The sequence below is a fragment of the Dendropsophus ebraccatus genome, chromosome 15, assembly GCF_027789765.1.
Source record: "Dendropsophus ebraccatus isolate aDenEbr1 chromosome 15, aDenEbr1.pat, whole genome shotgun sequence".
NCBI classification, from domain to species: domain Eukaryota; kingdom Metazoa; phylum Chordata; class Amphibia; order Anura; family Hylidae; genus Dendropsophus; species Dendropsophus ebraccatus.
Window position 1 is genome coordinate 29,765,845 of NC_091468.1, and position 23,126 is coordinate 29,788,970.

At 47.8% G+C, this 23,126-nt stretch overlaps 1 protein-coding gene across 5 annotated transcripts in view; it reads left to right on the forward strand.

The window, feature by feature from the left end:
- Positions 1–20,594, forward strand: part of QPCT (glutaminyl-peptide cyclotransferase) — a 54,774-nt gene extending 34,180 nt beyond the window's left edge. For 3 of the 5 annotated variants that reach the window (XM_069954941.1, XM_069954942.1, XM_069954943.1), the window contains exons 5-7: positions 17,727–17,826; positions 18,427–18,543; positions 19,415–20,592. In XM_069954941.1, the coding sequence (XP_069811042.1) occupies positions 17,727–17,826; positions 18,427–18,543; positions 19,415–19,560 (363 nt within the window). In that variant the 3' untranslated portion in view covers positions 19,561–20,592. Of the gene's footprint in view, positions 1–17,726; positions 17,827–18,426; positions 18,544–19,414 lie in introns of all 5 variants that reach the window. The other 2 variants (XM_069954939.1, XM_069954940.1) reach the window with 2 other exon arrangements.
- The last annotated feature ends 2,532 nt before the right edge of the window (positions 20,595–23,126 follow it).

Here is a 23,126-nt window from a genome sequence, read left to right on the forward strand (position 1 = left end):
TGAAAAAATAAAAATTATTTCTTTATACTGAAACGTTTTTCTAGCCTTCAATTTTTCATTTCCACAAAGGGATTCAAGGAAAAAAAATGCACAAAACATGTAGCGCAGTTTCTCCCGAGTACAGAAATACCCCACATGTGGACATAAAGTGGCAAGCGGGCACAGGACGAGCCTCCAAAGGGAAGGAGCGCCAATTGGCCTTTGGAAGCTGAATTTCACTGGAATGGATTTCAAGGGCCATGTCGCATTTACAGAGCCCTCGTGCTGCCAAAACACTGGAAACCCCCCACAAGTGACCCCATTCTGGAAACTACATTCCTCAAGGAATCTAATAAGGGGTGCAGTGAGCATATGGACCCCACTGGTGAGGGGCACAAATGTGGAACAATGTGACGTGAAAGTGAAAAATTTCATTTTTTCACTTTCAAGGCACAAATGTGGCTGTCATCAAGGGGTCCATATCCTCACTGCACCCCTTGTTAGATTCCTTGAGGGGTGTAGTTTCCAGAACAGGGTCACTTGTGGGGGGTTTCCAGTGTTTTGGCAGCACGAGGGCTCTGTAAATGCAACATGGCGTTCATCATCCATTCTGGCCAAATCCAACCTCCAAAATCCAAATGGCGCTCCTTCCCTTCGGAGGCTTGCCCCGCGCCCACATGGGGCTTTATGTCCACATGTGGGGTACTAACGGACTCAGGGGAAATTGCCCTACACATTTTATGTGTTTTTTTCTCTTTTAACCCCTTGTGAAAATGAAAAATTCAAGGCTAGACCAACATTATAGTGTAAAAAATTTAATATTTCATTTTCACGCCACATTGTTCCACATTTTTGCCCATCACCAGTGGGGTCCATATGCTCACTACACCCCTTGTTACATTCCATGAGGGGTGTAGTTTCCAAATTGAGGCCACTTGTGGGGGCTTTTGCTGCCTTGGCAGCACAGGGAGTTTTTAAATGCAACATGTCCCTCAAAATCCATTCTACCCAAATCCAGCCCCAAAAAGCTAAATGGCGCTCCTTCCCTTCAGAGGCCCATCTTGCGGCCGCATAGCGCCTTAAGTCCACATGTGGGGTATTTCCATTCTCGGGGGAAATTTCTCTACATGTTTTGTTTTGTTTCTTCTCTTTTAACCCCTTGTGCAAATGAGAAACGTCAAAACTAGATCAATGATGTTGTGTAAAAATTTAATTTTTTACACTTAAACATTGGCCTAGCCGTGAATTTTTCATTTTCACAAGGGTTTAAAAGAGGAAAAAAACACAAAACGTGTAGAGCAGTTTGTCCCGAGTACGGAAATATAAGCGCCATGCGGCCGCAAGACGGGCCTCCAAAGGGAAGGAGCGCCATTTGGCTTTTGGAGGCTGGATTTGGCTGGAATAGATTTCAAGGGCAATGTCACATTTACAAAGGCCCTATGCTGCCAGGACAGTGGTAAACCCCCACAAGTGACCCCATTCTGGAAACTACACCCCTCAAGGAATCTAATAAGGGGTGCAGTGAGCATATGGACCCCACTGGTGACGGGCACAAATGTGGAACAATGTGACGTGAAAGTGAAAAATTTAGTTTTTTCATTTTCAAAGCACAAGTGTGCCAGTCATTGAGTGGTCCATATGCTCACTGCACCCCTTATTAGATTCCTTGAGGGGTGTAGTTTCCAGAATGCGGTCACTTCTGGGGGGTTTTCAATGTCTTGGCAACACAGGGCCTTTGTAAATGCAACATGGCATTCACCATCCATTCTAGCCAAATGGCGCTCCTTCCCTTCGGAGGCTTACCCTGCACCCGCATGGTGCTTTATGTCCACATGTGGGGTATTTCCGTACTCAGGGAAAATTGTTCTACACATTTCGGTTTTTTTTATCTTTTAACCCCTTGTGAAAATGAAAAAATAAAGACTAGATCAATGATTTAGAGTAAAAATTTAAATTTTTTTTACACTAAATGTTGGTCTAGCCTTGATTTTTTAATTTCCACAAGGGGTTAAAAGAGAAAATAAACACAAAACGTGTAGGGTAATTTCCCCTGAGTACGAAAATACCCCACATGTGGATATAATGTGCCATATGGGCCAGGGCAAGCCACCAAAGGGACAGAGCGCCATTTAGAGGCTGGAATGGAGGACGAAGGCCATGTCGGGTTCGCAGAGTGCCCGTGCTGCCGAAACATTGTAAACCCCCCCACAAGTGACCCCATTATGGAAACTACACCCCTCAAGGAATGTAACAAGGGGTATAGTGAGTATATGGACCCCACTGGTGACAGGCACAAATGTGGAACAATAAGCTGTGAAAATGAAAAATTTAATTTTTTACACTAAAACGTTGGTGTAACTTTGAATTTTTCATGTTCACAAGGGGTTAAAAGAAAAAAAAACGCCTAATCACGTAGTGCAATTTCCCCTGATTACAAGAGTACCCCACATGGGGACACAAAGTATAAAGTAACCGCACGGAAAGCCTCCAAAGGGAAGGAGCGCGATTTGGATTTTGGAAGCTGGATTTGGCCAGAATGGAGGACGAAGGGCTCTCAGAGCCCCCATGCTGCCAAAACAGAGGAAACCCCCCACAAGTGAACCCAACGAACTCTGGAATCTGTGGTTCGTATGGGGTGGGGTCATTTGAGGGGGCTTGTGGGGCTTCCTGGGGCCTAGTCCTGGGGCAGCGCCTTGGGGGCTTGTCATCACTAAATGGTGATGACGATGAGGAAGAAGAGGAAGGAAGAGGGAACGAGGGATCTTCCTCTTCTCCCTCACTGGTTGTCTCAGTATCGGAGGCAATCCAGGCTAATGCCTCTTCAGCCGAGAACAACCTATGGGCCATTTTTTTGTTATTATTTCTTTAGGATGCCTTCACACACACTGGATACGCACACTGCGGATCCAGCGTCAGTGCATCCCTATGATTGACATCCCTCTGCCTATATGTAAGTTAACGTCCGCTGGCCGGAGCATACTTTGCCTCCTCCCCGCTCCGGCTTGCTTCGGGGCTCCCGGCGTCTGCTCATCCCGCGCAGCCAATCAGTGAGCTGCCCCGCCGCAGCCACTGATTGGCTGAGCGGGATGTCCTGCTGAGAACCCCCGAAGCAAACCAGAGCGAAGAGGAGGTGATGTATGCTCCGGCCATCGGGGGGTTAACTTACATACATGCAGCGGGATGTCATTCCTGCTTCGTGTATGTATTCTTATAGTGATGCACTGGCGCTGGATCCGCAGCGGATTTCGCTGTAAATCTGCAGCGTGAAATCCCCTGCGGATACGGTGTGTGTGAAGGTATCATTAGAGGGGTGTGTAAGTGTTATGCTTTTACACGTGTAAGTGTTAGTGTTTTATGTACTGTTTTTACATTTTATTCATGTGTTTTTTTTTTTGTTTTTTTTTAATTTAAAGTTTTTTTATTTTCAAAGACAAGAAAAGAAAGTAGACAATACAAATGGGAACTCGGGACGGCAAGTCCCTCTGGGGGGTAGGGGTAAATACAAGGAATGATGTAAATGCACAGAATGCAATCGTAATCGTGAACTGTAACAAAGAACAGTAGGAATGTCAGCATCCGTAACATGACTAGAAAAAAACGGGATCAGTATTCCGGTTGATCTCAGCATAAGTCATTACAAAAACAATGTACTATCATATGCAAGCTGTACTGCAGAGATAGGAGAGACAGAAGCAAGAAGACGACAAACAAAACACACCGGACAGGAGAGGACAAGACAACAAGAGGATCATAAAAGAGAGGCTGTCCCTGGCGGCAAAAGAGGGGGGGGGGGGCACCCTTCGGGCAACTAGGGACAGGACGGTTTCAGGCCGTGGCGGTTCTATAAGAATCAGAATCCAGGAATAGGAGCCATTGGCCCCAAGTGGCCGTGTACCTCTTCACTGCTGCCGGGGTAACAGCAATGAGGTCCTCCATGTGATGTGTCTGGGCTATTTCCGCAAACCATTCGTCAATAGTCGGAGGGTCGACGGATTTCCATTTCCGAGGGAGGACTGACTTGGCAGCTTTGAGCAGATGGCGTGCCAGAGATTTTTGGAAGCGCGACTGGGCTGTGGGGAACATGAAAAGCAGCGTCGCTTCAGGGGTATTAGGGATAGTGATGCCGGTAATTTCCTTAATGAGGCGCAAGACCGTGGGCCAAAATAACCGCAATTTGGGGCATCCCCACCAAATGTGTGTCATGGTGCCTCCCACGCCCCCACAACGCCAACAAATGTCAGGGACCAAGGGGTACCAGCGATGAAGGGCAGCTGGAACCCGGTACCAACGGGACAAAATCTTATAACTGGTCTCCTGTGTCTTGCCATAGTAGCTTTGTGAGATAGATAAAAAGCCTTTGACCATTGTTGAGGCGTAAAAGTTTTTCCCAATTCTGTCTCCCATGCCGAGCAGAAGGAGGGCAGATGGTCCAGTCTAGAGGAGAGCAACAGTTGATAAGAGAGAGAGATGGCATGTGGGGGACAGGAAGGCGCCACACACAACTTTTCAAAGTCCGACAACGTATTATGGAGAGCGTGAGTACGTGAGGTGGTCGTGTAGAAATGCTGCAGTTGAATATACTCAAACAGGTGTCTGGACAAGGGGGGTGCGGAGGGGAGAATGTCGGATAAGGGTAACAGTGCTCCCCGTTTGACCACGTGATAGAAGCGGAGAGGGGTGTCCCTGGGCGTGCCTAAGAAGGTCCGGGATATACCTGGTTGAAAGTCAGGGTTATCTGTGACGGGGGTCATAGGACCGCGACTATCCAACAGAGCACAAGGAGACCCGGTGGCCGGTAAAGATGCAAGAGTATGGCGAGTTGTGTAGGACAGAGGTGTGCGGTCTGCCAAGGTAGGGGACCATGTCCATGGGAGCGTGGACAAAGGCCGAGGGCACTGGGCCTGTGCCAACCGTACCCACAGCTTGGAAGTAGAATGATGAAACATGTCCAAGATCCTCACGTGGACACAAGATAGATAATAAAGGCGGCAATCTGGCAGACCAACTCCCCCCCCCCCCCCCCCCGCATCCTTAGGACGAGAAAGAACCTTGCGTCTGATTCTGGGACGGCCAGGGGACCAGACGAAGGAAGAAAAGCAATGCTGCACTTGTTTCCAAAAGGAAACGGGGATGCGGACTGGGATGGTCTGCAAGAGATAGAGCAGTCGAGGGAGAAGGGTCATTTTCAGGATATTAATTCTCCCGAACCAAGAGAAATCTTTCTTGGTCCAGGCTGTCAGGTCCGTTCGGAAACGGCCTAACAGAGGCAGGAAATTAGCATCAAAGAGTTGGGACAATGTGGGGGGGATGCGTATGCCCAGGTATGATATGCCTGCGGGGGGCCAAGCAAATGGAAAATTTTCCTGAAGAGAGCGCACCGTGGCGCTGTCCAAGGAGACATTGAGGGCTTCAGATTTAGCAAGGTTAATTTTAAAATTTGACCATACACCAAACCGGTCTAGTCGAGACATAAGGGAAGGGAGGGACAAGCGTGGGTTTGTGATATAGAGCAAGAGGTCGTCCGCGAAAGCGGAGCATTTATACTCGTGGGATCCAATGGTGATCCCCCGTATGTCTGGGTCAGAGCGGATGGTGGACATTAGATTTTCCATGATCAGGACATAAAGGAGGGGGGACAGGGGGCACCCCTGTCTCGTTCCATTGGAAATAGAAAAGGGTGCCGACAACGTGCCATTGATTTTCAACTGAGCGGAGGGAGTGTTATAAAGGGCTAGAATTTTCGAGAGGAAGGACGGGCCTATGCCCACACGTTGTAGGGTTTGTACCAGGGAGGACCACGAGACTCTATCAAAAGCCTTCTCGGCGTCTAAAGAGAGAACCATCAGGGGTACATTGTTAGATTGAGCGTAATGAATTATGTCTAATGTCTTGAGAGTATTATCGCGGGCCTCCCTCCCTGGTACAAAACCCACTTGGTCCGCATGGATGAGATCCGGCAGGTGTGGGTTCAGCCTGTTGGCAATTAGTTTGGCTTAACGTTTCAGGTCCACATTGAGGAGGGAGATGGGCCTGTAGCTCCCGCAGGTCTGCGGGTCCTTCCCCAGTTTAGGAATAAGGGCGACATGGGCCATAGTAGTGTGTTGCGGAAAGGGGACGGTGTCGGATATGGAGTTGAAGGCCGAGAGCATGGTGGGGCCTAGGGATTCCTGAAGCACTTTGTAGAATTGGGCTGTCAGGCCGTCTGGGCCCGGGCTCTTCTCTCCCGGGAGTTGTGCAATAGCACAATTGAGTTCGTGCAACGCGAACGGCTCCTCCAGGGTTACTGCCGTATCGCTGGAGATCTGAGTAGCAATAGGAGGGGGAGAGAAGGGCTCAGGCACTGAGGCCGAGGGTTTAGGAAGATTATAAAGGGTAGTGTAGTAGGAATGGAATGTGGATGCTATTTCCGGGGTGATATGGGTAGTTACATTCGCAGTGGTCCGGATACAGGGGATATGCGATTGCGCCAGTTTGTCCCTTAAAGCCCTCGCCAACATGCGTCCACACTTATTGCCATTTTCATAAAATTTACTACGACAGGACTGCAATAGACGGCCCCACGATGCCTCTAAGAGGCGTTTAACCTCCGAGCGTGCAGCTTGTAAGTCCCTCAGAATCGCGAGAGACAGAGCATGTTTGTGGGCGAGCTCAAGGGAGGAAACCTTAGCAAGCGCTTTTGTCAGGGAAGCCGCCTTCTCCCTCTTAAGTCTGGAACCGTGTTTAATGAGGACTCCTCGGAGGACACACTTGAGAGCTTCCCATTGAATAATAGGGGAAGTAGTATCCACAGCATGATCGGAACAAAAGTGCGTGACCGATTGTTTAAGACTCATTCAAACGCCAGGTCCAGTGAGGTTTGGACAGGAAAGGGAGTGTGAGGGAGCAGAAGACAGGGGCATGGTGTGACCATAAAATGTTGCCAATAGAGGTGTAGGAGAGCCATGGCAGGGCACTATGCTGTATGAGAATGTGGTCAATGCGACTATAAGTCCCATGGGGGTTGGAATAGAAACTATAAAAGGACGCTGGTTGACCTCAGGGAGATCAACCAAAACACCGCAGAGACACCATCACGTGTCTCAACGTCAGTGTATTCTAGAACATTGCCCCCTGGGAAATCAAATATGCAAAAGAACACTGCAGAGACACCATCACACGTCTCGACGTCAGTGAACTAGCCAGACCTTCCCTCCGGGAAGGAACAACCAAGCCAAAGGCGTTCTCCAGTTAAGGAGACCACCTCAGCAAGGTATCCATCCACAGACAGCTGTTTCGGGGTTTTTGCCCCTCATCAGTGTGGAGTAGGTTTCTGGCTAGTGGGAGCAATGACTAGTAGGTGCATGCAAAAGGACGCTGGTTGACCTCAGGGAGATCAACCAAAACACCGCAGAGACACCATCACGTGTCTCAACGTCAGTGTATTCTAGAACATTGCCCCCTGGGAAATCAAATATGCAAAAGAACACTGCAGAGACACCATCACATGTCTCGACGTCAGTGAACTAGCCAGACCTTCCCTCCGGGAAGGAACAACCAAGCCAAAGGCGTTCTCCAGTTAAGGAGACCACCTCAGCAAGGTATCCATCCACAGACAGCTGTTTCGGGGTTTTTGCCCCTCATCAGTGTGGAGTAGGTTTCTGGCTAGTGGGAGCAATGACTAGTAGGTGCATGCAAAAGGACGCTGGTTGACCTCAGGGAGATCAACCAAAACACCGCAGAGACACCATCACGTGTCTCAACGTCAGTGTATTCTAGAACATTGCCCCCTGGGAAATCAAATATGCAAAAGAACACTGCAGAGACACCATCACATGTCTCGACGTCAGTGAACTAGCCAGACCTTCCCTCCGGGAAGGAACAACCAAGCCAAAGGCGTTCTCCAGTTAAGGAGACCACCTCAGCAAGGTATCCATCCACAGACAGCTGTTTCGGGGTTTTTGCCCCTCATCAGTGTGGAGTAGGTTTCTGGCTAGTGGGAGCAATGACTAGTAGGTGCATGCAAAAGGACGCTGGTTGACCTCAGGGAGATCAACCAAAACACCGCAGAGACACCATCACGTGTCTCAACGTCAGTGTATTCTAGAACATTGCCCCCTGGGAAATCAAATATGCAAAAGAACACTGCAGAGACACCATCACATGTCTCGACGTCAGTGAACTAGCCAGACCTTCCCTCCGGGAAGGAACAACCAAGCCAAAGGCGTTCTCCAGTTAAGGAGACCACCTCAGCAAGGTATCCATCCACAGACAGCTGTTTCGGGGTTTTTGCCCCTCATCAGTGTGGAGTAGGTTTCTGGCTAGTGGGAGCAATGACTAGTAGGTGCATGCAAAAGGACGCTGGTTGACCTCAGGGAGATCAACCAAAACACCGCAGAGACACCATCACGTGTCTCAACGTCAGTGTATTCTAGAACATTGCCCCCTGGGAAATCAAATATGCAAAAGAACACTGCAGAGACACCATCACATGTCTCGACGTCAGTGAACTAGCCAGACCTTCCCTCCGGGAAGGAACAACCAAGCCAAAGGCGTTCTCCCACTAGCCAGAAACCTACTCCACACTGATGAGGGGCAAAAACCCCGAAACAGCTGTCTGTGGATGGATACCTTGCTGAGGTGGTCTCCTTAACTGGAGAACGCCTTTGGCTTGGTTGTTCCTTCCCGGAGGGAAGGTCTGGCTAGTTCACTGACGTCGAGACATGTGATGGTGTCTCTGCAGTGTTCTTTTGCATATTTGATTTCCCAGGGGGCAATGTTCTAGAATACACTGACGTTGAGACACGTGATGGTGTCTCTGCGGTGTTTTGGTTGATCTCCCTGAGGTCAACCAGCGTCCTTTTGCATGCACCTACTAGTCATTGCTCCCACTAGCCAGAAACCTACTCCACACTGATGAGGGGCAAAAACCCCGAAACAGCTGTCTGTGGATGGATACCTTGCTGAGGTGGTCTCCTTAACTGGAGAACGCCTTTGGCTTGGTTGTTCCTTCCCGGAGGGAAGGTCTGGCTAGTTCACTGACGTCGAGACATGTGATGGTGTCTCTGCAGTGTTCTTTTGCATATTTGATTTCCCAGGGGGCAATGTTCTAGAATACACTGACGTTGAGACACGTGATGGTGTCTCTGCGGTGTTTTGGTTGATCTCCCTGAGGTCAACCAGCGTCCTTTTGCATGCACCTACTAGTCATTGCTCCCACTAGCCAGAAACCTACTCCACACTGATGAGGGGCAAAACCCCCGAAACAGCTGTCTGTGGATGGATACCTTGCTGAGGTGGTCTCCTTAACTGGAGAACGCCTTTGGCTTGGTTGTTCCTTCCCGGAGGGAAGGTCTGGCTAGTTCACTGACGTCGAGACATGTGATGGTGTCTCTGCAGTGTTCTTTTGCATATTGGAATAGAAACTATAGTCCCGATCAGCTGAGTGCGACAGCCTCCAGGCATCATAAAGTTGCAGCGACAGAAAGGCTCGCTTGACCCTCTTTATGGCCGCGTAGGAGATAGACGATCGACCCGAGGAGTTATCCATAGACGGGTCCAAAGTTAAGTTAAGGTCACCGCACAGGATTACAGTTCCCTTGACCACAGGTAGTGACAGCTTAATCAGATGGGTGAGAAAGGAAACCTGGTCATGATTCGGGGCATAGGCATTGATAATAGTGAAAACGTGACCATTAACAGATAAGGAGAGGATAAGGTACCTAGCCGTCGGGTCTGTAATGCAGTGAAGGATCTGGCAGGGCAAATTCTTATGTATGGCAATAGCCACTCCCTTGGTTCTAGCCTCGAGGTTGTTAGAGAAAAACCACTGAGTGTAATGTCTATGAAGGATAGCGGGGGCGTGGTTGACCTTGAAATGTGTTTCCTGTAGACAGAGGACATGTACCTTTCTACGGTGGAAGTGATGTAGGATCTGTGATCGCTTCCCGGGTGTGTTCAGTCCCTGCACATTAAAAGAGGCAACATAAAGGTTCGCCATGGGGTGCGGGCAAGGGGCGTTACGGAGAGGGCCGTGGAGACCCTAAAGAAGGGCCGTCAGGGACAACCGACTCTGGAAAAAAGGAAAAACAATTAGTGAAGGACAAACAGGGGGTGGGGTAGGAAGGTGGGAGAACACAACACGAGTTCAAATATACAAGCAGTAAGGAATAAAACTGCAGCGTATTCTCAACAAAAGCACAGCTGAAGGGCTACCAAACCAGAGAAAACTCGGGTCCGGTGTCCCACCTATGGGGGGAGAGAGGCAGACAAGTACCGTATGCGCGGTGCAGGGGGCTCCTCACAGACCTTGAGGAAAGTATGTTAAGGCAAACAAGCAAAACTTATGACTAACGGTTAAACATGGATAGAACTATGAGGGTTGTACCAGATATAGAACAGAACCTGCCCAGGGGAGGCAGAACAGAAAAAGGATGCAATATAGACAGATGTAGGGGGCAATATGAACAAGGTGTCAAACAGCAACAATCACTGTGTTAGAAAAGAGAGCATCGAAGGTCCCTCCACGGGAAGCATCTGCGGTGTTCCATTTGAGATGGCTCCATCTCATTTGCGCGATGACTCTGAGGGCCGAGGCGCAGGGGGCGAGGATCTACGGGGCCCGTGGCGATCTCGGAGGGAGTCCTTGAGTGATAGATGCTGGGTCTCTAGGTGAGAGAGGTCTCTTGGCACCCCGGGTCGAAGAGAGGAGGGAAGGCCATTCCGGGAGAGTGAGGCCAGTGATGTCAAGGTCCCTGAGGAAATCCGGAACATCAGCGGGGGCCCGTAGAGTGAGGGTGCGGCCATTCTGGCGGACAGTCAGCGCAAAAGGATAGCCCCAGCGAAAGGGTATATTGCGGTCTCTGAGAATGTCCAACAGGGGGCGCAGGGCCGCTCTCTGAGCCAGCGTGTCGGGAAAGGTCAGGCAGAATGAGGAGATGAGCCCCCCTATACACGACAGCACGTCGTTTGCGGGCCCTCAGGAGAATTTCTTCCTTAGTGGAGTAAAAATGAACCCGACAGATAACATCCCTGGGGTTCTGGTCATCTCGACTGGGTGGGCGTAGCGCCCTATGCGCCCTATCTAGTTCAATGTGTGTGTTAGGCGGCTGCTCCAGGAGATCGTTAAAAATACCGGAGAGAACAGCAAACAGGTCCGATGAAGCAATCGACTCAGGAAGCCCCCGGATCCGCAAGTTGTTCCTCCGATTGCGGTTTTCTATATCGTCCATGTGTTGCTGGAGGAAAAACAGTTGGTCAGTATGCAAGTTCACAGTGGACTGTAAGGCAGACAGAGAGGTGGATGTGGTCTCCTGAGCGACCTCCAGGTTATCCACTCTGGTGGAGACCGCTGTTAATTCAGTACGAAACTGCGCAAACTCTTGCTTGCACTCGTCCACCAGTTGTTTAGCTAGAATTGAGATGTCACTCCTAGTGGGTAAGGATTGAGTAAGGATCTTGAGATCCGCCAGAGATGCAGGTCTACTATCATCAAGGCCAGAAGTGCAGGAGGAGGACAAATGCAATGGTAGCTCCTGGGTACAGAGAGGAGGGTGCTGTGTAGCTTGTCTGAATATCGGTGGGGTGCCAACCAGGGAAGGAGGAATTGAGGGGTGAATGTCCAGCAACAGTCCCTTGGGTGGAGAGGAGCCTGCAGGGGCATGTATTAAGGCCACTGTGTGACCAAGTGCGGCCTGATTACGTGCAGGGGAGCCCCCCCACGAGGATCCTGAGGACCATGCAGGGGATAGGCCACCCTGTGTGCCCACCGGAGCTAGGGCAAGTGGGGGTGCGGGGGCTCCCTGGCTGAGGGGGGAAGAAGTGGGGGGGGAGAACCATGCCAAGTCCTGGGCAGATTGCACCCATACGGGCGCCACTGGGTTCAGTGCTGCAGCAGGGGGTGCAGTGACGGCCGCTTCTGGGACAGTGAGGGGGGCGCCATCTTGGATTTGGGCCTCAACCTGCCGGGGGCTGTTATGAGGAGAGGGGCAGGAGGAGAGGGGCGCCAGACAGTGGGCACAGTCTAGAGGTACCTGATGGGGCCCCGGGCGCAGCTCTCCCACGGCTGATGGCGGTGTAGGTAGCTCCTGTGTCGCGTCTCCCGCGCCGTGCGTCCGGGCAAGATGGCCACCGGAGCCTGGAGGGGATGGTGAGGGGGAAGGGCGGGAGGCCTGTGCCGGATCCCCGTGGCAATGTTGTGGCCGGGAGGAGGCTGCCGGATCCTCCGGAGCGCGGGCAGCAGTGGATGGGGTGGCTGACCGTAAGCGGGCCACTGAGGGGGTGACGGGCACAGGGTCCTCATGGCGGCGGCCATCTTCCTTCCCCTGCAGCTCCGTCATCTGGTGTGAGGATGATGCCTCTGGCCGGAGGAAATAATGGCCAATTTCCCCCTGGGGTGAGCAGGCACGGGTGGAGGAGCCTCCCCTGAGCTTTCTGGAGGTTTTCCCCATGATTGAGGTGCAGGATGCCTTTGGATGGTGAATGGGCCTGGAGGAGCTCTGCAGAACACGTCCTCACAGCAGCATGGCTAGACACGCCCCCCTTATTCATGTGTTTTTTAAGAGGGGAGGGTGGCAGCGGAGAGCATAAGAGGAGAGGGTGGCAGGGGAGGGGAGAGGGGCAGCAGGACGGAGGGGAGAGGAGAGAGGGTGGCAGGGGAGAGAGGGTAAGAGGGGAGGGTGGCAGCGGAGAGAGTAAGAGGAGAGGGTGGCAGGGGAGGGGAGAGGGGCGGCAGGACGGAGGGTAAGAGGAGAGAGGGTAAGAGATGAGGATGGCAGGGGAGAGAGGGTAAGAGGGGAGGGTGGCAGGACGGAGGGGAGAGGGTAAGAGGAGAGGGTGGGAGGAGAGAGGGGGTGGCAGGACGGAGGGGGGTGGGCTGGCAGGACGCAGTGGGGCGGGCAGGACGGAAGGGGGGCTGGCAGGACTGAGGGGAGGCTGGCAGGACGGAGGGGGGGCTGGCAGGACGAAGGGGGGGCTGGCAGGACGAAGGGGGGGCTGGCAGGATGGAGGGGGGGCTGGCAGGACGGAGGGGGTTGGAAGGACGGAGGGGGGGCTGACAGTACGGAGGGAGGTGGCAGGACGGAGGGGGGTGCTGACAGGACGGAGGGGGGGGGGGCTGGCAGGACAGAGGACAGGGGGGGCTGGCAGGACAGAGGACAGGGGGGGCTGCCAGGACAGGGGTGGGCTGCCAGGACAGAGGGGGGGGGCGCCAGGACAGGGGGGGGGCGCCAGGACAGAGGGGGGGCTGCCAGGACAGGGGGGGGGCCGGCCAGGACAGAGGGGAGGAGCTGCCGGGTAGGGGTGCTTGCAGGACGCCAGAGGAGGATGCTGGAGGAGGAGGAGGAGGTATCCCAAGGGGGGGGGGCGTGAGGGGGATTGGGGGAGGCATGCAGCACGAGGGTAGGAGGAGGAAGCACCCGGTGCGGTCTTGGAGTTTGACGGGTGTCTCCTCCCCCCGAGCTGCCTCCTCCCCCGGTAACAGGGAGAAAGATGATCATCTCCCTGTTACCGGAGGAGGAGGCAGCACGGGGAGAGGAGGCACCCGGCGCCCGGCAAACTCCAGGACCGCGCCGGGCACAGGACTCACCACCCCCATCATCACCTTCTCTGCTGCACATTCTTAGCAAGCAGAGAAGGTGATGATGGGGGTAGTAGTGTGGATCGCCCGTGATTGGCCGGCTGGCGGCAGCCGGCCAATCACGCACGATCGGGGGGCCGGATCTAAGGGCAGGTGATGCCCAGACACTGCTGTGGTTGGTGCTTTCATCTGCCAATCACAGCGATCGTCGTCAACGGGGGCAGGGAAACTGCCCCCTACGTGACACATAAAGATGGCTGCTGATAGAATCACCAGCCATCTTTACCGGAGCACAGCGCGATTTTGTGTGGCGCCCGTTTAAAGGGCCGGCGTACCGTTACGTCATGGGTCCTTAAGTGACAGTGATCCATGACGTACCGGTACGTCATGGGTCCTTAGGAGGTTAAGAGCGATTTGGGTACTATCCCTTTAAGAGCGACTTGGGTACCGTCCCTTTAAGAGCGACTTCAGTAGCATCCCTTTGAGAGCGACTTGTGTACCGTTCCTTTAAGAGCGCCTGTGGTACCACTACTGCTTCACTGACTCAGCCGTGCTGTATCATGTGGGTGGCTGGCTCAGCTTTGCTATGTTACTGACTGAACTCTGCTACTTATAATGGTAAAGATCATTGCTTGTTTACCATGACAATCTTACTCATGTCAGTGAGACAAAATTGTTAAGGACCTTCCATCTTCTCCATCTTCTATTGGCCAATAGTGGACATGTGACTGTGTGGTTGTTGTAAGGCATTGACTGACAAGACCTTAGAATTTCTATTGGCTGCTATATTTTAGCTATTTGCATATGTGCTGTGATTGGCTGTTAGCGTTTAACCCCTTAAGGTCAAAGCCAATTTTCGTTTTTGCTCTTTTGCTTTTCCCATTTTATGTTTAAAAGTCCATAGCGCTTGCATTTTTTCACCTAGAGACTTATATGAGCGCGTATTTTTTGCAAAACCAATTGTACTTTGCAATGACAGGCATTATTTTTCCATAAAATATGCTGCGAAACCGGAGAAAAATCATTTGCGCTGTCAAATTGAAAAAAAAAAAAGAATTTGTTTTGATTTCGGGGAGTTTTGCATTTACACCGTTCGCCCTATGGTAAAACTGATTTTTTATGCATGTTCCTCAAGTTGTTACAATTACAATGATATGTAACATGTATAACTTTTATATTATCTGATGGCTTTTAAAAAATTCAAACCATTGTTAACAAATATATGTTAAAATCGCTCCATTCCCAGTCTTATAGCGCTTTTATCCTTTGGTCTATGGGTGTATGAGGTGTCGTTTTTTCCGCCATGATGTGTTCTATCGGTACCTTGATTGCGCATATACAACTTTTTGATCACTTTTTATTAAATTTTTTGGGGATTTGATGCGACCAAAAATGGAATGGAAAATTTACAATTACAGGTGATAGTGTAGACAACATAGGAATGATTTTATATAAGATGCAAACGATCAGACCTCTATTTAAACGTTTCTCGGAACATCTACGTTCGATCAGAACGGGAAAAGGATGTCCCAGACTGATCCAACATATACGAGAAAAACATCAGGGTGATGTATCACATATGAAATTCATGGGCTTGTTGCGGGTAAACAATCTCAAGACAGGTGGAGATAAACATATTATTGTTATTATTTTTCAACTTATTGTTGAAAAAAGAGATGGAATTAATCCTCCGTACAGAAGCATTGGGCCCGTTGGGTCTTAATGACCGCACAGATTTACAGGCAATAACATAAGTGGACTATATCTATTACAGCTGCAATTTAATGCATTTAGTGCATTTAGTGCATTTAATGCATTTAGTGTAATTGCGTCTGTTATAATATCCTAATGTTTGCATAATCAATGTTTTTATATATTCACTTTTTGTTTTTTATAGATTGTATATGTCTTTTGTATATAACTATACTGTCTCTTTAATTGCACTCACGTATATAGAGGAGGCGGGTGCAATGGGTGACGTATGGGCTCAGAGGAAAGGTGGTGAGAGCGTGAGCGATCGTAGCCTGATTACTTGTTTGTATCCACGAGCATGTGATAAATAAATATTCACCATCAAGTATTGGACGTGTGCCGCATCATCTTTATTCCTGTTGTACCATAGATTGCTTGAAGTGCTTAATTAGCCGGGACCCGCGCCGGCTAATAGAGGCACTGCCTGGCTGCAATCTGCGGGACCCCGCTCTGAACACCCCCCCCCCCCCCCCCCCCCCGCGGCACCATGACGTACCAGGTACGTCATGGGTCGCTAATGGGTTAATGGGCCATTATATTATTGTTGTCTAAGACAGTAACCAATTATAGCTCAGCTTTCGTTTCTCAAGTTACCTGTGATTGGGGCCCGTGTCAGACACCAGGAAGCGGCCGGGGACCGGAGCGCCGCGATGCGGGACCAGCTGCTGCAACCGGGGAGGTGAGTGGATGTCTTTTCCCTCAGCCACCTCCTCCCCGGTCCCAGCGAAAAAGTGAACCCCCGCTGGAGTACCCCTTTAAGCGAGCAACCAGGCTGCACTCATGTAAAAACATAATAAGGATGCAAAAGTTACCAAGCCCAATGTCCAATTTGGACTACAAGATCCACAAGGCTGTGTAGTTGCTAAATTGACTTTATTTCATCATTGCATCCATATAAAAGACGTTTTAACCACCAGGCTTTTCTGGTACTTCGCTAATATGGATTCCATGAAGGAATAAAGTAGTTTTTGCAACTACACCGCCTTGTGAAAGCTGTTCTCTTCTTCTCTGTTAGTGGCTACTCACAGAGATGTGATACTGCACCATTTCCCTCAATATATAAATAACCAGTTATACATTTTTGACTCATTTGTTTGATTCTTTTAATTTATTTTAGGTCTTGTGTGAAAATCTTTTAGGTCAACTTTATGCAGAAATCTAGAACATTTTTAAGGGTTTACAAACTTTCAGGCACTGCTGTCTTTGCAGTTTTTTTCATAATTGCTTTTATTTGCCTTTAGTTATTGCCATAATTATTACTATCCCCCTCCCCTCGCAATGCCATCAATGTGTCTGCTAATTTCCTGGGGGAAAAAAACTCGAATAATACTTAAAGGAGAAGTCCGCCGAAAATTTTTATTAAAGTATTGTATTGCCCCCCAAAGTTATACAAATCACCAATATACACTTATTACGGGAAATGCTTATAAAGTGCTTTTTTCCCTGCACTTACTACTGCATCAAGGCTTCACTTCCTGGATAACATGGTGATGTCACGACCCGACTCCCAGAGCTGTGCGGGCTGTGGCTGCTGGAGAGGATGATGGCAGAGGGATGCTCAGTGTCCCTCCAGTGCCCTGTGTCCCTCTGTCCCCCTGACATCACCCTCTCCAGCAGCCACAGCCCACACAGCTCTGGGAGTCGGGTTGTGACATCACCAGATGCAGTAGTAAGTGCAGGGAGAAAAGCACTTTATAAGCATTTCCCCGTAATAAGGGTATATTGGTGATTCATATTACTTTTGGGGGGCAATACAATACTTTAATAAAAAAAATTGCTGGACTTCTCCTTTAGGGTAGCTTTACACGTACCGGATTCTCAGCGGATTTCACGTTGCGAATTTGCTGTGAAATCCGCTGCAAATCCTGGTAGTGTGAAGTTCAGTGGGGTTACATACCTGCAGCAGAATTTCCATTTGGCTGCGAGTATGTAACCTGACCCCTTTAACCCCCTGCAGCCCGGAGCCCGCAGCATACATTACCCGCTTGGTGCCGCAGCTACATGTGAGCCTCCCGGCTTCCGTCGATCCCGATCAGCCAATGAGTGCACGGCAGCACTGATTGGCTGAGCAGGAGCCGGGAGCCTCACATGCAGCCCGTCGTGAGCCAAGCAGGTAACATATGCTGTGGGGGGTTAAAGGGGCGGGGTTACATACTTGAATGAAAATTCCACTGCAGGTATGTAACTCCATTGACCTTCACACTACCAGGATTCACAGCTGTTTTCACTGCAAAATGGCAGCGTGAAATCTGCTGCGAATCCAGTACGTGTGAAGCTACCTTAGATGTTTGTGTACCTGAAAGTCAATTCTAACCCGCATTTAATATTTATATCTAGTATTTGTTCTTTTACATCTGCCTGTGATTTTACATCTAGTTTAGTTTCAGTGCTTATATTAAAGCATATTGTTTCTCTATATTAACATGGCTTTTTTCTCCTTAAGGATTTGCTTATTTTACTTGATTTGATTGGAACTGCAAACCCTACTTTTCCAAATTACTTCCAAAATACGGTTCGTTGGTTTAACCGGCTTCAGTCTATTGGTAAGTCTGTTGCAGTTGCAGTAACCTTGATTATCAAAGAGTTGTTACTAGATTTTGAAAACTATTGTGGTGTGAGGGTGTACTTGAGAGTTAAAACGCTATTTGCCTTTACATCTCATTGCTCATATGCCATCAATTTATGACCAGTGAGTTCTTGACCTCTGTTTAACATACACAGCAGAAAAGCTCCTGAAGTGTAAATGAAGGCTGTGACATAGGATTCTTTTAAATGCATTTTGTGGTCACAACATGTTGATGGTCTATTATTAATATCAAATTGGTGGTGTGGTGACACTCAGCTATCAGATGTTTGCACAAGCTGCAGCTTCGGCATATGCACAGTAAATGGAGCTGGAAGCAGAAGGATCTGTTCATTGTGAAGTGGTCATCAGAGTAGGATCTGAGCTGCAGTAAACCACAGAAGTAAATTACAAATCTGTCTGAGAACAGTTGATTTAAAAGAAAAAAAAAATCTGAGTATTCCTTTAGGAGATCACTGTATCTGAGGTAGTCATAGTTTGTGTGAGGTAAATATTTATCTTAGCTTTAGTAGAATAAAACTAAAAACATTTTTTGGGTTGGGTCTTTTTTTGTAACTAGAAAGAAGACTTCATAATCTTGGACTACTGAAGAATCATCCCTCTGAAATATTATATTTCCTAAGCAGTTTGCGAGCAAGACCAGTTGATGATGACCATGTACCGTTTCTACAAAGAGGTAAAAAAATATATACGTAGTAGAGATTTTTAAATATGCATCTTATCCATCTTCTCCAAACAATCTAGAGCTTTCAGTGTTGTTGTATTTTTATTTATTTAGAATTACATTTTCTAGACATGCAAAATCATACATATCATATATATAATCATATATTATGATCAATTCAACTATTATCACCTTTTGGTGGTCACAAACCAGTTCTACACTGGCAAACTGCAGAATATTATAGAAAGTGGACGACTCCAATCAAAGTAGAAGTCTAAAGCTCTGGTTGTCCTGGCATGATGGGAATTGTGTTTTTGCAACAGCTGAAGGGCCATAGGTTCCTTATCTCTGCTGTAGACCATATACAAGTGATTAGAGTACAAGTGCATCCAGTGACTCACAACTGACACCTTCTTACATTGGAGTTGTTTACTTCCTCTTCCCTAGATAGCCTTGACCACAACAGGTATTTACTGTGTTTGGTGCCTGCCTTGGTGTACCACGATGTAGTAATGTCCTCCATAGTGCCTTGCACAATAACCCCCCCCCCCCGTGGTACCAGTGCCCCCCACAGTAGTGGTACCTCCTTGACTCCCCCCTAAACACACACACACAGAGTTATAGTGCACCTTCTCACATTAAGGTAGTATTGATGCCAACTTAGTTCTATGCACTGTAATACTGAACACTGTAACGCTGAAATAGATAAACTAGAAACAAAAGTGCAATATAAGTAAAGTTATCTCTACATATCCTTTCTACCTGAGGGATGTTAGACATAGATGGCACAGACCAGTAGGATTCATTGCTTATTCTTTGTGTCTAGAGCACCACCGACTGTAAATATAATCCTACAAGTATAAAGCCATATGTTTTATTTTAGGCGTTCCAGTCCTGCATCTTATTCCTTCACCATTTCCAAATGTCTGGCACACATTTGAAGATAATGAAGAAAATCTTGATTCTTCATCTATTGACAACATCAATAAAATTCTGCACATATTTGTACTTGAATACCTTAATATATGATGATAATCCATAAATTAATTACATATTACTTTTGCAATGTATATTGTGCAAGATTCAGTTTTATAGAAACAAAATGGCTGTTGTGTAACCAGTTGTTTGCCAGTTGTAAAGTGTGTTTAAAGTGTATTTTTCACACATGAAATTTGTCTCTTACATTCAGTAGCACAGTGTTGGTTTATAATAAACCTGGTTCTGGTTCTTGTCCTGGATGAGCTCCAATTGTTCTATCTCCCTTGTTACTGTATACACAAGATATAAGAACAGGTAGTGTGTATGATAACCCCCACACACACAGACACATCTGAGGGTCCTTTTATATAAGACAATTTCTCAGCCACCTGGTGGCCTCAAATAAGTGCAGATCGGCAAGATCAGCATTCATTTGTGGTGCCTTAACATGGCATGAGAAATCGAGCCGCCGGGCTGTGTGAATGATCCATGTATCAATTTTAAAGCATCAACCGAGGATCAGCCGTTTTCCCCGTCCTCAGCTGATCATTGTCACTTTTACACATGCCGATTATCAGCTGCAGGAGCATTTCTAGCAATGCTCCAAGGAGTGTTTTTCCCGTGTTCCCATGCTTTTTGTACTATGATACTCAATTGAAAAACTAAGACATTGGGACGGATTTACTAACTTGTTCCCATCAGGAAATTGACAGTTTTTGTCCAATTCACAAGTTTGTATCATATCTGAACAAATGTGTTTATTACCAGTTACTATTGGGATGAATATCTCTGCATAGAGCTGTAGACCTGAAAAATTGATATGTTAAATAAGCCCTATTTCAAGGTTACTTCATTCTTAGTTTTGGCGCAATTGAAAAATTGGTTGTAAAAGTGGGCATAGTCTGTAAAGTATGACCATCAAAAAATGTTACAACGTTAATTGTAAAAGAAACATTGCATGAATAAACAATGTAAATAAAAAATACATTTGTTATAATGTAAATAAGGAAGTATAATATAAAAACATGTTAAGAAATATATAGAAATATAAACTATAAAAAAACTTTACTTTAGAACATATAGAGATAAATGTATTTATTATTACAATAAAAGATTACATGGCCTTGCCCGTCTGAGAAGTATTATTCTACAACATGATAATGAATGTGTACAAGAAACAGGAAAGACAAGTAGAGCACACCAAGTAGCTAAGTGTCAGGTATATGTGCAAATTCTAAGTCTCCTCATATGTACATGAAGTCTTTTCAGGTTGTTGTTTTAGCTGGTATAAAGGGCCATATTACACACCCAAAATTACACTGTAAGCAAGCGCCGATCTTCTAGATTGGCGTTCGCTTACCAAGCCCATACACATTATTCAAATCATAAATAGAATTTAAAGCGTAACTGTCATTTCAGGGTCATTTTTCTGAAACCTTAAATATCAACAGTTCAAGCGATTTTAAGAAACTTTGTAATAGGTTTTATGTACTAAAAGAGTTTCCTTCTGGACTGAAAAAGCAATCTCCCAGCCTCCCCCCTCACATCAAATGAAGCAGGATTTCTGTCTCCATTATGTGGCTATGGAGAGGGGAGGGGCTGTTAGGAGTGACTGAGCACGGAGGATTTCTGCAAAGCACAACACCCTGCAATCTTCCCTCAGTTCATAGATAAGCACTGACCTTTCTGACACCTGAATCCTGCGGTTTATCTGCCCAGAGAGTCTACAAACAGCTGACCTTCATGTCACCTCTTCCTGCTCCCTCATCTCCCTCAGCCCCTCCCCCTTCATAGGCTTACAATGGAGAGAGCAGAGCCCGTCTTCACTGGCTTCTTTGTAATGAAGACGTGTTTGCCTGATAATGCACAGATAAGAAGTCAGGGGGGAGGCTGGGAGATTGCTTCTTGAGTACAGAAAGAGGCTTTTTTGGCTGATGAAACCTATTACAGAGTTTCTTAAAATCGCTTATACTACTTATTTCTGCAATAAAAAAAAACATGACAGTTACTCTTTAACCCTTTAAGGACATGGCCCATTTTCGTTTTTACGTTTTCGGTTTTTCCTCCTTGTGTTTAAAAGGTCATAGCACTTGCATTTTTCCACCTAGAAACCCACATGACCCCTTATTTTTTGCGTCACTAATTGTACTTTGCAATTACAGGCTGAATTTTTGCATAAAGTACACTGCGAAACCAGAAAAAAATTCGAAGTGTGGTGAAATTGAAAAAAAAAACGCATTTCTTTTATTTGGGGGAAATGTGTTTTTACGCCATTCACCCTGGGGTAAAACGGACTTGTTATGCATGTTCCTCAAGTCGTTACGATTAAAACGATATATAACATGTATAACTTATATTGTATCTGATGGCCTGTAAAAAATTCAAACCGTTGTTAACCAATATACGTTCCTTAAAATCGCTCCATTCCCAGGCTTATAGCGCTTTTATCCTTTGGTCTATGGGGCTGTGCGAGGTGTCATTTTTTGCGCCATGATGTGATCTTTCTATCGGTACCTTGATTGCCCATATACGTCTTTTTGATCGCTTTTTATTACATTTTTTCTGGATTTGATGCGACCAAAAATGCGCAATTTTGCACTTTGGGATTTTTTTGCGCTGACGCCGTTTACCGTACGAGATCAGGAATGTGATTAATTAATAGTTCGGGCGATTACGCACGCGGCGATAGCAAACATGTTTATTTATTTATTTATTTGTTTACTTTTATTTAAAACCTGGGAAAAGGGGGGTGATTCAGACTTTTATTAGGGGAGGGGGCTTTTTACTATTAACAACACTTTTTTTTTTTTTTTTACACATATACTAGAAGCCCCCCTAGGGGACTTCTAGTATATACACTTGGATCTCTCATTGAGATCTCTGCAGCATAGATATGCTGCAGAGATCCATGAGATCGGCACTCGTTTGCTTTCGGCTGCTGCAGCCGGAAGTAAACGAGTGCCGAGCCGAGGACGGCGCCATCTTGGACGCGTCCCCGGCCGGCATCAGTAACGGAGATCGCTCCTCCGGGACAAGGTCCCGGAGGAGCGATCTCCCCCACTAGACACCAGGGAAACGTTGCCTCCGGTAATCGGAGGCAGCTGTCAACTTTGACAGCTGCCTCCGATTAGCTAATTAGCGGGCACGGCGATCAGACCGTGCCCGCTAATAGCGGCGGTCCCGGGCTACACGCGGCACCCGGGATCGCGGCACTTCAAAGCGGGGCCGCCGCGCGGCCCCGCTTTGAAGTGCAAGTGAGGACATAGGACGTACCGGTACGTCCTATGTCCTTAAGAGGTTAATTCTACGAAGCGGAAAAAAAAGAAAAGGTAGCACATCCATGTGGATTCCTAACTTAAAAATGGTGCAGCCCCACACGGCGACCACCACAACAACAGCGCCACAGGAGAGAGCGGCTCAGATGATAACATGATAACGAATGTGTACAAGGAACTGGAAAGGTAAGTAGAGCACACCAAGTACCTTAGTAACACAACAAGGGTCCATTTACACAGAAAGATCATCTGACAGATTATCTGCCAAAGATTTAAAGCCAGAGCCAGGAATGGATTTGAAAAGCGGAGAATTCTCAGGCTTTTCCTTATGACCTGATCTCT